This window comes from Otolemur garnettii, unplaced genomic scaffold (assembly GCF_000181295.1).
Source record: "Otolemur garnettii isolate 467f Iridium unplaced genomic scaffold, OtoGar3 scaffold00264, whole genome shotgun sequence".
Lineage (NCBI taxonomy): Eukaryota > Metazoa > Chordata > Mammalia > Primates > Galagidae > Otolemur > Otolemur garnettii.
Window position 1 is genome coordinate 782,948 of NW_003852659.1, and position 15,122 is coordinate 798,069.

General features: G+C 48.9%; 1 protein-coding gene across 1 annotated transcript; it reads left to right on the forward strand.

Moving 5' to 3' along the window:
- The first annotated feature begins 3,606 nt into the window (after nucleotides 1-3,606).
- LOC105888305 (leukocyte immunoglobulin-like receptor subfamily A member 6) lies at nucleotides 3,607-14,222 on the forward strand. Its single transcript, XM_023508692.1, has 5 exons — nucleotides 3,607-3,641; nucleotides 4,451-4,486; nucleotides 11,208-11,263; nucleotides 13,146-13,445; nucleotides 14,104-14,222. The coding sequence occupies exons 1-5, from the start codon at nucleotides 3,607-3,609 to the stop codon at nucleotides 14,220-14,222; spliced, it is 546 nt and encodes a 181-aa protein (XP_023364460.1).
- The last annotated feature ends 900 nt before the right edge of the window (nucleotides 14,223-15,122 follow it).

A 15,122-nucleotide genomic window follows, 5' to 3' on the forward strand; every position in this document is an offset into this window, starting at 1 on the left:
AATGTTTCCACTTTTTATTTTGGGATAAGTGTGGAGGCCAGACATGCTGTTCAGTATCCCATGACATCCAGGATGGCTACCCTACTGGAGTGATGGGGTCCTAGCTGGCAGTTGGTGAGTGAGAAGGGGAGTTGCTGCCCATCACCGTGTAAGCGCAGTTTTCTTTCTGTTTCCGGGTCAGAGGGTATGTGTGGGCTGACCTGACTCCAGGAGCAGCTTCCCCCTTGCCCTAGCAATGCCCACTTCCTATGCTGTGCCCTTTGCCACCTTCCCCCTCTGAGTGTGGGTGGGACCTGCACACAGGGCAGAGGCTACGGCCATGGCACCCCATGGTTTTTCGTGACTGGGCTGAAAAACCGACTTCGGTGACACTAGCATTCTCCCTTGCCTGGTTAGCTATGATGAGGCCTGCTAGTATGGGCAAGCTGCCCTGTGGGGGAGCCAGAAAGGAACCAAGACCAGAGTCCAACAACCTGGGAGAAACAGCCCTGCTAGTAGCCACACGAGTCATCTTGCTGTTGGGAGCAAGTTACAGGCTTAGCCCAAGAGCCTGTCCACAGTGTGTGTGTGTGTGTGTGTGTGTGTGTGTGTGTGTGCGTGCATGTGTGTGACACATTTCTTACTGTGGGATCATGGAAAAACAAGTTCGAGAACTACTTGTACCAGGGAGGTTAGCTGAGGATAGCCTCGAAGCCCTGGTTCTCTAAATATTCATGTAGGGTTTACCTGGGCACTTTCTGTGCTTTTTAAATTGTGGTCAGAAATACATAACATGGAATTCATCATCTCAGCCACATCCAGTGTACAGTTCAGCAACTTTAGTCCTTGTGTATAATCATGCAACTGTATCCTCCCACCTCCAGAGTTCTTCATCTTGCAGGACTGGGACTTGATAGCAACCAAACAACCTCACGTGCCTCCTCCAGCCCCTGGCAGCCACCACTCTGCCCCTTGAATCTTGGGAGTTGGTTTCCATCAGAGACCTCCTCTGAGTGGAATCACCTGTCTTTATGTGACTGGATATTTATGTAGCACAGTGTCCTCAAGGGTCATCTGCTCCACACTCTTCTTTATGTCAGTCATTTTAGGGGCTACAAGTTGACTTCCATCATGTGTTCACAGGGCACAGGGCTGAGGTCTGGGTTTTCCCTGTGCATGTCACCTGGATGGTGTCTACTGTTCCCCACAGGTAATTGTCACTCCTCACACCCTTCCACAATCCCTTGTGTTGGGTCCCCAATGTCCATTATGCCACTCTGTGTGGATGCTGTTTTTATTATTTTATATTTTATATTTTATTTATTTATTTATTTTGAGACTGAGTCTCACTATGCCACTATCAGTAGAGTGCGCATGGCGTCACAGCTCACAGCAACCTCAAACTCTTGGGCTTAAGCGATTCTCTTGCCTCAGCTTCCCAAGTAGCTGGGACTAGAGCGCCCCCTACAATGCCTGGCTATTTTTTTGTCGTTGTTGTTGCAGTTGTCATTGTTGTTTTAGCTGGTCCAGGCTGGGTTTGAACCTGCCAACCTCAGTGTATGTGGCTGGTGCCCTACCTACTGAGCTATGGGCACCACCCTGGAAGCTGTTTTTAAATGTGTATATTCTGGATCTCACCTAAGATTCTGGTTCTGTAGGTCTGGGGAGGTGCCCTGGGGTCTGCATTCCTGATTTGCTGTGGCGTAGGGGGAGGTGGGCAGTCTGTCCATGGAACACACTTTGAGAAACACTCCACACACAGCTGGCCTACGCCCCATATGGTGCCTCAGTGTCAAGGCTGCCACATTATCTTGGTTAGTAAACAGTCACTGCTAAGAACTACCACCTGCCGGCCTTGGGACCTAGACCCCAAAGGATTAAGAGTCCGGACCAGACCCTTGTCCTTGGCTCTGTCTGCATCTGCTGTCCTCCCTCTCCTCCCTCTCCTCCCTCTCCTCCCTCTCCTCCCTCTCCTCCCTCCTGTATGTTTTCAACATCCCCCTCTGTGGTAGCAGCAGACCCAAATATGTATTATAGGTGGTGGCGACTAACAGGTCCTGTGTGCAGGGGTGGGATGGGGGAGGTCTGGAACATCCAGACGGAGGCTGGAACGTCCAGTTGCTTGGAGTAGAGAAGGGTTTCTGTTGTCCTCCTGGGTCTGTGTGGGACAAATGGGCAAAGGGAGGTTTTTACTAGAAAGAGGCATTGCTGCTTTTTTTTCTTTCTAGTCAGCAAACCCAAAACAGGAACCTCCGGTCAGCGATGGGTTTTCTAAGATGTGCATTGAGAAAGGATCCTTAAAGAGCAACTGGGGGTGGAGGGTGGTGAGGAATTGGAGGAGGGAAAAATCCTCACTCTAGTGTCACTTTCCCACTACATTTTTTTTTGGAGACAAAGAGTCTTACTCTCTCATCAGGCTAGAGCTCTATGGCATCATTATAGCTCACAATAACCTCAAACTCCTGGGTTCAAGCCATTCTCCTGCCACAGCCTCTGAGTAGCTGGGACTATAGGCCACAATATCTAGTAACACTTAGTTTTTTTCTTTTCTTTTCTTTATTTCTTTTTTTTTGAGACAGAGTCTTACTATGTAGCCCTCAGTAGAGTGCTGGGGTGTTATAGCTCATGGCAACCTCAAACTCTTGGGCTTAAGCAACTCTCTTGCCTCAGCCTCCCAAGTAGCTGGGACTAAAGGCACCCACTACAAGGCCCAGCTATTTTTTTTAATTGTAGTTGTCATTGTTGTTTAGCAGGCCCTGGCTGGGTTCGAACCCGCCAGCCCTGGTGTCTGTGGCTGGTGCCCTAACCACTGAGCTATGGCAGCGAGCCAACACTTAGTTTTTCTATTTTTAGTAGAGATAGGGTCTCACTCTTGCTCTGCCTGGTCTGGAACTTCTGAGCTCAAGCAATCTACCCGCCTCAGCCTCCCAGAGTACTGGGATTACAGGCGTGAGTACTGCACCCGGTCACCTTCCCATCTCTTGGAAGCTTTCCAGACGTAGCAGTTATGCCTCCTCAGAGGGCCCTACCCTCATTCACATCAAGGGAAGTCCCAGGAGATATTATAGAAGCCGGCGGAGCCTTCCTGTCTTCACATGCTGTTGTAGCAGAGTCAGCTCTGCTTCTAGCTGCACAGTACATGGCTTCCCTTTGAGATCCTGCCTGGGTGACATGGTGGCAGGCTGTCTCCTGAGTTGCTTATAAGGCAGCGGTTCTCAACTTGTGACCCCTTTGTAACAATGAAAATACATCGTGGCATTAGGAAGGTTGAGAACTACTGTTAAGGGAACCTGGAGCGTAAAGTCTCACCAGGAGATGATTCCAAGTGGCGGCTGGTAAATCATGTTCTGGGGGTGTGATATATGTGAGGATTTCTCCAAGTGACACCCTTAGGCTGAGCACTTCTGTCACTGTGAGATATTCTCCTTCTCAGGGATGAACAAAAGGGACCCAGCAGCTTCTCCTGAAGCCTTGCTGACTCGGAGCTGCCTGGCCTTCTTGCTCTTTCCCAAAAGTTGCTCTTTTGGGAAAAAGGTAGTCATTTTCTTCCCAAATGTCAGCATTTGTGAGCTTCCTTCATGTAAACCACCATGTCATTCTCTGTGCAGCCTCCCGCTGGGGTGAACAATGCCTTTGCTGCTGCAGCTGATCCCTGTGTGTCTGTGAGAAAGCGACTGGTCATGCTGCTTTCCCATTGGTCTTTACATGTGGCCTGGGACCCCACCACTGAAGCCGGGCAGTGTGTTCATTGTCTAGGTTTTTAAAAAGTAAACACAGTTTCGTTGCCAGAAATATATAAATGAAACACAAAACAAACAAAACACAAAACTAAATTTGACAACCCAAATTGTGCCCAGACATTGCTGAATGTCCCTGGTGGGGTCTGGGGTGGGGGCAAAATCCCCCTTGGCTGAGAAGCGGTCACTTTTCACTCCAAATTCGGTTTTCTTGGTTCGGTGTGATGCACCTCAAAAGACACACTGAGTGTGGCACTGGACTGGCTCTGTGTGTCTCCTGAGCTCCCTTGTCTTTGTCGGACTCTGACAATGATTTGAGACTTATGCAAAGGTCAGTCTGGTTGGAGGGGGCTGGGAGGTGTGGTGGTGGGGGAACTTGTTCCCTTTCTTTGAGGAAGGCCAATGACATGATGTGTGATAAGGAACCCTGGGGCCCTGGGCCACTTCTGTGTCTGCTTTGTCACTGGGCTCTGAGCTCTGGGCTCTGGACAAGGTGGCACCATGCTCTGTGTCCTGACCTCCCTACTCTGCCTTGGTGAGTGCTGAGGTGTGGGAGAGACTCTGAGCTCTACATGGTTACCAGGGGCATCCCAGGGCAGGTTCCTCCAGCAGGCAAGCCATGCTGGGTTACCCCGCCCTCCTCTGGCTCCTCACGTTGTGCTCAGGGCTATCGTGCTGAGCCTGGGATTATGAGGGAGGCCTTTGCCACCTGGGTTTCTATCTTTCTTTTTCAGGATTGCTTATGGGTCAAAGGAGCTGGGCACAAACCGGTAAGTCCTTTCCTCAAACGCCTCTGGCTTGCCCTCCTCCAAGGAAGTCCTGCCCCTGGCTGATGGCAGGGACCCTAAAATAAGCCCCAGGGCCAGCCCCTTGCCTTGCCGGTGTCACTGTGTAATTGCTTATGAATAGTCAGCCTGGGCCTCCTCGGCCTCAGCTCTGTGGACATTTGGACTCGGTTATTCTCTGGCATGGGGCTTCCTGCTCCTGTGCACGGTGGGGGTTGAGCAGCATCCCTGCCACCGGCCTGCTGGATGCCAGGAGCAGCCCTTTCCTTATATGTGATGAGCAAAAATGTCTCCGGAGGCTGCCAAATGTCCCCTCCTGGGCAGGGTGGGTCGAAATCCACAGCTTCCTCCCTCACCAAGCTCCTGTGCCATCAACCTGGGCTGCTGTCCCCAGCTATCCCGTGCCCATCTTCTGGGGAAGCTGCTTCCCCAGGAGCTGCCCCATGCAGCCTCGGGGCCCTTGCTCCAGAGATGATGAAGAAGAAACTTGGTTCTGCCATGTGATCTTGGCCAAATCAATGCCCCAAGATAGTCAGTTGCAATATGGCTAGCAGCCAGAATTCTAATGTTTTTTCTTTTTCCTTCTTTTTTCTTTCTCTCCTCTCCTCTCCTCTCCTTCCCTTTCTGAGACATAGTCTCACTCTGTCCTCCTGGGTACAGTGCCATGGCATTATATAGCTCACAGCAATTTGAAACTCTTGGGCTCAAGTGATCCTCTTGTCCTAGCCTCCCGAGTAGCTGGGACTATAGGCAGTCAGCCTGCCTGGCTACTTTTTCTATTTTTAGTAGAGGCAGGGTCTCACTTTTGGTCAGGTTGGCCTCGAACTCCTGAGCTCAAGGGATCTACCAGCCTTGGTTTCCCAGAGTGGTAGGATTATAGGCGTGAGCCACTGAACCCAAGGGCATTTAACTTTTAAAAAACAGTAAGTGAGATTTGAATTTTAATGTTGCGAAAAATATGAGCATAAAATGAACATTAAAGTTATTATTATTATTTAATTGAGACATAATTATACATATTTTGGGGGTATATGTGATATTTCAGTACATGTACACAATGTGTAATGATCAAATCAACATAATGAACAATTTTTTTTGTGCTGGGGGCAGTGTTCAGAGTTGCCCTGCTGTGCAATAGATCTGTAGCACTTATTCCTCCTCCTATCTAGTTGAAGTGTTGTACTCAATACCTTTTTTTTTTTTTTTTTTGCAGTTTTTGGCTGGGGCTGGGTTTGAACCCACCATCTCCGGCATATGGGGCCGGCACCCTACCCCTTTGAGCCATAGGTGCCTCTCCTCAATAACTTTTTTTTGAGATAGGGTCTTGCAGTGTTGCCCAGGCTGCACTCAAACTCTTGAGCTTAAATGATCCTCCTGCCCCAGCCTCCAAGTAGCAAAGACTGCATGCTCACTTCCCACACCCTACCCTGTCATTCATTCCCTTTGAACAACAACATCATACGCCTGATGTGTAGAGGGGTGATGAAGGCACACAATCAGGGTGTCCACGGAGGTGTTGATGGAGGAAGATGCATCTTTGCAATCACATGAATGAGGTGAGGGAGTAGGTCACACTGACACCATTGGAAGAATGTCACCGATAGGGACAGGAGATGATGCCTGAACTGTCTGAGAAATAGCATAGGGCCAGGATGGCTGGAGTAATTAATGTAAACAGAGTGGCAGGTGGGAGATGTCCTCAGGATAGGGCATGAGTTGCCGGACCCTGAAGTTTGAATGAGAAAGGAAGCCACTATAGGGTTTTAAGGAGTGGAGACATGAATCTGATTTATGAGACAGAGGAGTCACTGAGTTACTGGTTGGAGGGTAGACTTGGTGGAGGAAGGCACGGTAGAGGAAGAGGAACCCATCAGGAGGTGACTGCAATAGTCTGGGAGGAAGAGGGTGGTGGTTTCTGTCTGGCAGATTCGAGGAGGTAGAGAAACATTTGGGTTCTGGGTAGATTTTGTGGGTTTTTTCTTTTTGAGACAGAGTCTCACTCTATTGCCCTGAGTAGAGTGCTCCGAAGTCATAGCTCACAGCAACTTCAAACTTTAGGGCCTCAAGTGATCCTCTTGCCTCAGCCTCCTGAGTAACTGGGACTATAGGAGCCTGCCACAATGCCTGGCTAGTTTTTCTGTTTTTAGTAGAGACGGGGTCTTGCTCTTGCTCAGTCTGGTTTCGAACTCCTGAGCTCAAGTGATTCAGCCATCTCAGCTTCCCAGAGTGTCTGGATTATAGGTATGAGCCCCTCCCTGCACCCAGCCATCTGGGTAGATTTTGAATGTGGTGCTGACTGGTTTTGCAGCTGAACTGGACGTGGTGTTTGAAAGCAAATGAGGCATTAGGATGACCCCAAAGTTCTTAGCTTGCAGTTGGAAGGATGGAATTCTCAATAATTGGTGGAGGGCATCTGCATGAAGAGCAGTTTTATATATATTTTTTAAGTTTGTATTTGTATCATATGCTTACTGCACAAGAATTTTCCATAGACTCTGACAGCTCTTAAGTACAAGTTGGTGGTGGTTTTGTTGTTTTTTTGCACTCTTTAAAAAAAATTTAAAAGCTGACAAAAATCATATATATTGATGGTGTACAGTATAATGTTTTTTTTTTTTTTTTGGCCGGGGCTGGGTTTGAACCCACCACCTCCAGCATACGGGGGCAGCGCCCTACCCTTTTGAGCCACAGGTGCCACACCTGTGTACAGCATAATGTCTGGACACATCAGGTGGCTCTGTTGTGGAATTAACATGTGCATTGCCTCCTGTACTTATTTTGATGTGGAGAGAACACTTAAAATCTCCCCTCCTAGAGACTTTCAAATACACAATCCACTGTTACTAACCATAGTCACCATGTTGTACAACACATCTCTTGTCAAACTGAAATTTTTTACCCTTTGACTAATATTTCCCCAATCCATCCCACCTTACTTTGGTCCATCCTCAGCCTCTGATAACCGTCATTCTGCTCTGTTTCTATGATTTTGACTTTTTAGATTCCATATGTAAGTGAAATCATGAGGTATTTACCTGCCTGTGCCAGGCTTTGTTCACTTAACATTAATGCCCTCTGGGGTCATCTTTGTGGTTGCAAATGATAGAATTTCCTTTCTTTTAGAGGCTGAGTAGTGTTCCATGGTTACTTTATCCATTCAGCCATCTGCAAGCACTTACGTCGGCCTGTATCTCAGCTATTGTGAAAAAATGCTGCAATGACTGTGGGAGCGCAGACATCTCTGTGCCACACCGACATCATTCCTTCTGCATACATTTCCACAAGGGAGGTTGTGGGATCATGTGGTGGTTCTTTTTTCAATTTTCTAAGCAATTGCCGTTTTCCATGATGACTGCACTGATTTACATTCTGCCAACAGGGTGCAGGGCTCCCTTGTCTCCGCGTTTTTGCCAACACTTACCTTTTAACCTTTTTGACATCAGCCATTCTCATACATGTGAAGTGAAGTAGGAGCAGGTACCTGAAGGGAACACTAGGAGCTTAGCATTAGACCTGGTGGGTGTGAAACGGCTTTTTAACATCTAGGTGGAACTCTTGGGTAGTTGGTTAGTTTTATGAACCTTGAGCTCAGGATAGTTACAAAACAGGCTTGATCTCACATAATATAATCATGAACATGTACCACACATGTCCCATCACTTTCGTGTATTCCTCCCCCCTCTTTTCTTTTTGTGACAGTCTCACTCTATTACCCTGAGTAGAGTGCCCTGGGGTCATAGCTCACAGCAACCTCAAACTCCTGGGCTCAAGTGATCCTCTTATTTCAGCCTCCTGAGGTCAGAGTAGCTGGGACTACAGGTGCCTAGTATTCCCAGCTAGTTTTTCTATTTTTAATAGAGGTGGGGTCCTTTGCTCAGGCTGGTCATGAGCTCCTGAGCTCAAGCAATCCGACTGTCTCAGCCTCCTGGAGTGCTAGGATTACAGGTGAGGGCCACTGTGCCTGGCTCCTACTTCTTTTTTTTTGAGACACAGTCTCACTATGTTGCCCTTAGTAGAGTGCCGTAGCATCACAGCCCACAGCAACCTCTAACTCTTGGGCTTAAGAAATTCTCTTGCCTCAGCCTCCCAAGTAGCTGGGACTACAGGTGCCTGCCACAATGCCTGGCTATTTTTCTGATGCAGTTGTCATTGTTGATGAGTAGGCCCAGGCTGAGTTTGAACCTGCCTGCCTTGGTGCATGGGGCTGGAGCCCTACCCATGGAGCTACGGGCGCTGCTCCTGGCCCCCTACTTTTGTGTAGTCTATTGTTTAGAAGGATGTCCCACATCCTGCCCACTTTCAAAGGGAGGGGGGTTCCACAGGGTGTGACTTCTAGGGAGCCCCCCTAGATAGAGCCTGTTTGCCAGGCCCTAAATGACTTTCCATGCTGCCTGTGTAGCTGGCTGCCTTCCCTGAAGTTTATGACTTTTAGTAAAAGGGGGAGAGGGGACTTCCTGACATCTGAATGCTCAGATTCTAGACTTTCTTTCTCTTTCAGGAACATACCACAAGCCCTCCATCCAGGCACTGCCGGGTCCTGTGATTCTCCAGGGGACTTCTGTGACCATCGTCTGCAAGGGCCCTCCCAGGGTGGCTCGGTACCGTTTGGAACAAGCAGGAAGCTCTCAGGTGTGGTATGAGGAGAACCCGCAGAGGCCCTGGGAAGAGGCCCGGTTCCTCTTCCTATCAGTCACAAGCAGCCATGCAGGGTCTTATACCTGTCAATACGAGAAGTCGAGCTGGTCAGAGCACAGTGATCCCCTGGAGCTGGTGGTCACACGTGAGGCACACCTCCAGGTGGGCCCCCTCAGCCTCAGGCCCTTTCTCAGGTGCAAAATAATACAGGCCACTCCCCCACCCTCTGCCTCCTTTCTTGGGAGGCTGAGGCAAGAGGATCACTTGAGCCCAAGAGTTTGCTGAGTCAAGAGGTTGCTGTGAGCTATGATGCCATGGCCCTCTACCCATGGTGAAAAGAGTGAGACTGTCTCAAAAAACCCCCCAAAAAACAAAGAATATAAAATATCCCAATATAAAAATATTGATTACATGTGAAAGTGATACTACCTTGGATACGTTGGGTTAAATAATATACATTATTTAATTAATTTTAAAATGAATTTCAACTATTTTTTATTGTTTAGGACTTATTGAGGATACAAAGAATTAGGTTACACTGATTGCATTTGTTAGATAAAGTCCCTCTAAACTATTTGTTTTAAGATAGAGTCTTACTTTGTCACCCTATTTAGAATGCCCTGGTGTCACAGCTCACAGCAACCTCAAACTCTTAGGCTCAAGTGATCCTCTTGCCTCAGCCTCTCCAGTAGCTGGGACTACAGGCTCTTGCCATGATTCCTGGCTAATTTTTCTGTTTTTAGTAGAGAGGGGTTTCACTCTTGCTCAGGCTGGTCTCAAACGACCGAGGTCAAGGGATCTACCCATCTCAGCCTCCCAGAGTGCTAGGGTTACAGATGTGAGCCACCATGCCTAGCCTTAAACTTCTGTACTTTCATCTTCCTTTACTGTTTTGAACATAGCTACTAGAAATGAAAAATTACATATGAGGGCTGGGTGTGGTGGCCCACACTTGTAATCCCAGCACTCTGGGAGGCCAAGGCAGGTGGATTGCCTGAGCTCATGAGTTTAAGACCACCCTGAGCAAGAGTGAGACCCCATCTCTAAAAATAGCCAGGCATGGTGGCTGGCGCCTGTGGTCCCAGCTACTTGGGAGGCTGAGGCAAGAGGATCGCTTGAACCCAAGAACTGAAGGTTGCTGTGAGCTATGAGGCCACACCACTCTATTGAGGGTGATAAAGTAAGACTGTCTGGAAAAAAAAAAAGAGGGCAGCGCCTGTGGCTCAGTGAGTAGGGTGCTGATCCCATATATCAAGGGTGGCGGGTTCGAACCCGGCCTGGGCCAAACTCCAACCAAAAATAGCCAGGCGTTGTGGCAGGTAGCCTGTAGGTCCAGCTCAGCTACTTGGGAGGCTGAGGCAAGAGAAGTGCCTAAGCCCCAGAGCTGGAGGTTGCTGTGAGCTGTGGTGCAACCGCACTCTAGCAAGGGCAACAAAGTGAGACTCTATCTCTAAAAAAAAAAAAAAGAAAGAAAGAAAAAAAAGTGAGAAAAAAAAGAAAAATTATATATGAGGCTTGCATAGTTGCAGAGCAGTAGTTCCAGTTGGGGGCAGCTGTTTACACTGGGCAATATCTGTATTGTTGGTTGTCACAGCTGGGGCATGGTGCTACTGTGGGCACCTAAGGGTGGAGGCCAGAGATGCTGCTCAGCAGCCTGCAGTACACAGGACGGGTCTGCACAGCAGAGAGGGACCTGCCCAGTGTCTGCAGCACCAGTGCCAAGGGGGAGACCCCTGCTGCAGAGCCAGGAAAGGGAGCAAACGCCTCTCTTGCACCTGCTCCCCTCCCTAGCTGGGCTGGGGAAATATTGGGTCTGCTTAATCAAGTTCTCTTTTCCCCCAGGTGTCCTCAATGATAAACCTTCGCTCTCTGTCCATCCTCACCCCATAGTGCCTTTAAAAGGAAATGTGACCATTGTCTGTGACTCACGGGTGACTTATGACAAATTTGTTCTGTCCAGAGATGTAGGAACAACTTCCATAGAATATGTTAAACAGAGTCTGGGCAAATTCCTTTTCTCTCCTGTGAGCCGAGCTCATGCAGGCATCTACCACTGCTATGGTTCTTTCAGGAGCTCCCTGTATGAGTGGTCAGCCCCTAGCAACTACCTGGAGCTCATTGTCACAGGTAAGGAGGGCTTAGGCTGGCCCCAAATACCCGCCCTGACTCCCATCCCCATTGTGGTGTGGCTGATGGCCTTGGCCTTATCCCCACGTTGTCCCAGGTGACTATGAGGAGGTGGGTGCAGAAGTAAGGGGTAGGCAGACTCCCCCCACTGTCATGCCCTACTGTGTCCTTTCTCCAATGGGTGTCATCTCTGGGTGGGTGAATTATAGGAAAGGAGTGACGGGAGAACATGAACCCATAAACTTCATTCAACAGATACTTTCTGAGTGTCTGTTGGGCAGATTTCTTTTTGGAGTAGCAGTGTAACCAGATAGGGGCTTTCAAATAGATCTCAGGGAAGTGAGGAGGCAGAGATAGGACAAAAAAGTGGCAGTGAAGGAATTAAGTTTAGAGTCCTTGAGGACACATGTGAGGGAAGGCCGGACTTGGTTGTTTTTGAGATAGAGTCTCTCTGTCACCCTGGGTAGAGTGCTATAGCATCATAGCTCACAGCAACCTCAAACTCCTGGACTCAAGTGATCCTCTGGCTTTAGCCTCCTGAGTAGGTGGGACTACAGGTGCTCACCACCATACCCAGATAGTTTTTCCATTTTTAGTAGAAATGAGGTCTTTCTCTTGCTTAGGCTTGGTCTTGAACTTCTGAGGTCAGGCAATCCCCCTTCACTCCCAGAGTGAAGACCAGACTTCTAAGGGAATGGAGCATGCACTGAATGTCCAAGGGGCTGAGTCTCGAGAGACAGCAAGTGTTCTAGGTACATGAGAAGTGGGGCTCCAGGCAGAGGGAACCGCAGGAGAGAGTGCACAGAGGTGTGAGAGAAACATGAATAAGTTTAAGGATTTGGGAATTAAAAGAGGTAACGTGATTGGGGGGGGCAGTTGGTACAGAATCCAGGAAGCATAGGGCTAAGGTAGAAACTGGAGGTGATGAAATAGTAGGAGTGAATGTGTCCTTGCTTCTAAAAGTAGCTGAATGGGAGGTTTGTGAGCTGTTTGTCAATGATGCTCAAGGAAGTAAGGACTTTTAGTGGAATGAGTTCAGCTGACATTTTTTTCCCCTCGATGACTTTCTTGATAAAGTAACAGCGTGTAGGTTCACATTCCTTATCTTCTAGTGGACTGGACATGCTCCACTGTTCATTCCTGCTTGGAGATGCATTGGTGTAGATGACTCAAGAAGTTGTTTTGGGCTGGGCACAGTGGCTCATGCCTGTAATCCCAGCACTCTGGGAAGTGAAGGTGGAAGGATCGATTGAGCTCAGGAGTTGAAGACTAGCCTGAGCAAGAGCAAGACCCTGACCCTACTAAAAATAGAAAAATTAGCTGGGCATTGCGGTGGGCACTTGTAGTCCCGGCTACTCAGGAGGCTTAGGAAGGAGGATTGCTTGAGCCCAAGAGTTTGAGGTTGCTATGAGCTATGAGCACTGTACCCAGTGTGACAGAGTGAGACTTGGTCTCAAAAAAAAAGTGTTTTGATTAAGATGCTGGGAAAATGACAAGTACCAACAAATAACCTCAGTAAAAGAAATACAGTGCCGGCACCTGGTGCAGCCAGGCCGAAGCTGAGAGCCTTTTGCTAAGAGCAAGTGTCCAGGCACAGAGGACCACATGCTGCATAATTCTGTTGAAATGAGATGTTCAGAGTTGGCAAATCCATAGGGACAGAAAGCGGATGAGTGGCAGCCAGGAGCTAAGGCCTTCAGGCACCAAAAGGTGATGGCTGAGAAGTGTATCATATCTTCCAGCAGAACACAACCTTCTGAATATATGAAAACCTGCTGAATTGTCCACAGCCCTGCACAGCAAAGCAGTAGGGAGCCTCCTAGCACAGGTCTGAGCAGATGTGGTAAGAGGCTGCTCCTGCCAACACACACCTTCTTTCCAGGAGTGTATCAGAGACCCCAACTCTTGTTTCAGCCAGATGCTGTGCTGAAGTACCCTAAGAACAAGACCCTGACATGTATCTCAAAGACTTGGTTTGACTCATTCCATCTGTCCAAGGAAGGTGATGCTGGTCCCCTGCAGCACCTGAGATCAGAGTACAAGGCCAGGATGTTCCAGGCCACCTTCCCGCTGAGCCCTGTGACCCTGGCCCTTGGAGGCACCTTTCGATGCTATGGCTCTCTAAGCACAGTCTCCTCTCTGTGGCCCAGTCCCAGTGACCCTCTGGTGCTGGAGGGCAGAGGTGAGGAGGCTGACCCTGTCCGCACTCTCCTTGGACCACTGACAGCCACTCAATGCCACGTGCTGACAAGAGGTTCTGGGAGTGAGAGGGGGATGCAGCCTCGTGTCCAGAGAGGGGAGACTATGTAGGAAAATCTAAACTGAGACAAACCCAAACGACAGAAAATGTAGCCTGCTGTGAGGGTACATACAACCCCCATTCCCAAAAGGTCCTTGTAGGATTCCCCGTGCCTTTTCTGGGTCCAAGATCCTCCTCTGTGTCCCCTGACCCCAGGATTTTAGGAAAAGATGCCCCTTTGCCTAGGTGGCACAGCTTTGTGTTTGGACTCACAGCTGGGTAGTGGGGTGAAAACTGTATCAGTCTATATTTCAGCCTTGGGCACTGGTTTCACAGTTCTCCTTGTGCTGAGGTCATTGTGTACAACTGTGTTTTGCTTCCTGTGTTTTGTTTTGGGGTCATCCTCTGCAAGGTAATAAAAAACCTTGGCCAGTGACCTTCAGTTGAGGGGCTGGGGCATAGGCAAGGTTGGGAGAGGGCTGGAGAGCTTTCATGTCATGGTTCTGGGCTGAGATGTGGCTGGCTCCCCTGTTAGCAACTTCTCTCTCTGTCTCTCCGTCTCTCCCTCCTCCAGGGCCTGTCCCTTTGCGTCCCACTGCAGAGAACATCCTCCAGCTGGGCCTGGGTGGTGTGTTTCTGTCGCTTCTGCTGGGACTGCTGGCGGAAGCCTGGCTGAGCAGGAAGGACATACCGAAGTCTGCCCGGAGACTACCCTTCTGATTCAGCCACCCTGAACTCTGGAAATCTGGATGGCCATCCCCAAGACTCCAGTAACTGGCTTTGAGAGCAGATCCAGGCCATGGGCTGTCCAAACTCTGTTTGGGGGTTCCTGATGGGGGCAGAGATGGAGGAACATTGCCCAGAGTTTGTAGAAGCTCCTGAAGAGGTCGGGTCATTCCTGTGACAAATTTCCCAGCCTTTTCCTCATTCACCAGGTCTTTTAGTACCTTGCAGGGGATGAGCCCAAAGCTGATACTAACAGAAATTTCCAAAAGTTGGGCTAGATGCTCTGCCAGACATTCCTGAGTAGGACTCACTTCACCAGGCAGAAGGGGCTCATTCATTGCTCAATTTCCAGACCAGCAACCTTCTTCCTTGACTGTAATGTGCTGTGTTCCAGCTTCCTTCTCTCAACAACTGCCCTGGTTGCAGAGATAAGCCCAGGAGAGAAGTCTAATGGTGGCCTGACCTTTCTGCGTATCTTGATAACTGAAGTCATGCACCAAGAGTGGCCGTTTTATCTTCCAGATCACTGTTTATGGCCTCTCCACGCTCTGCTCCTGCTCTCCTGACTTAACAGAGGTAAAGGCATAAAAACAAACAAGGGAATGTTTTACAAGTGTTCTCTTTAAAACTCCCACCCTTTTCAGGAATTAAAACCTGCATACCTTCCTGAGGCCAGTAATCAACGGGGCAGAGAAATATTCTTCACTGTTTATTTTCTAGCGTCTTAAACCACAAGAAATTGCTGAACAGAATTGTCCCAACAAACATCAGGAGATTGCCATCACTGGGGATAAAGGTTGACCCAAACCGACAATTATTGTCAAAACAATAGCCTGGGCTCGGCGCCTATAGCTCAACCGGCTAAGGCGCCAGCCACGTACACCTAAGGTGGCG

Bases quoted from the DNA above. Each gene is read 5' to 3' on its own strand.
- LOC105888305 (XM_023508692.1), top strand. From the start codon at position 3,607: ATGCCTTTGCTGCTGCAGCTGATCCCTGTGTGTCT. The intron at 3,642-4,450 runs GTGAGAAAGCGA...TTTCTTTTTCAG, and splicing joins CAGCTGATCCCTGTGTGTCT to GATTGCTTATGGGTCAAAGG. The intron at 13,446-14,103 runs GTGAGGAGGCTG...GTCCCACTGCAG, and splicing joins TCTGGTGCTGGAGGGCAGAG to AGAACATCCTCCAGCTGGGC.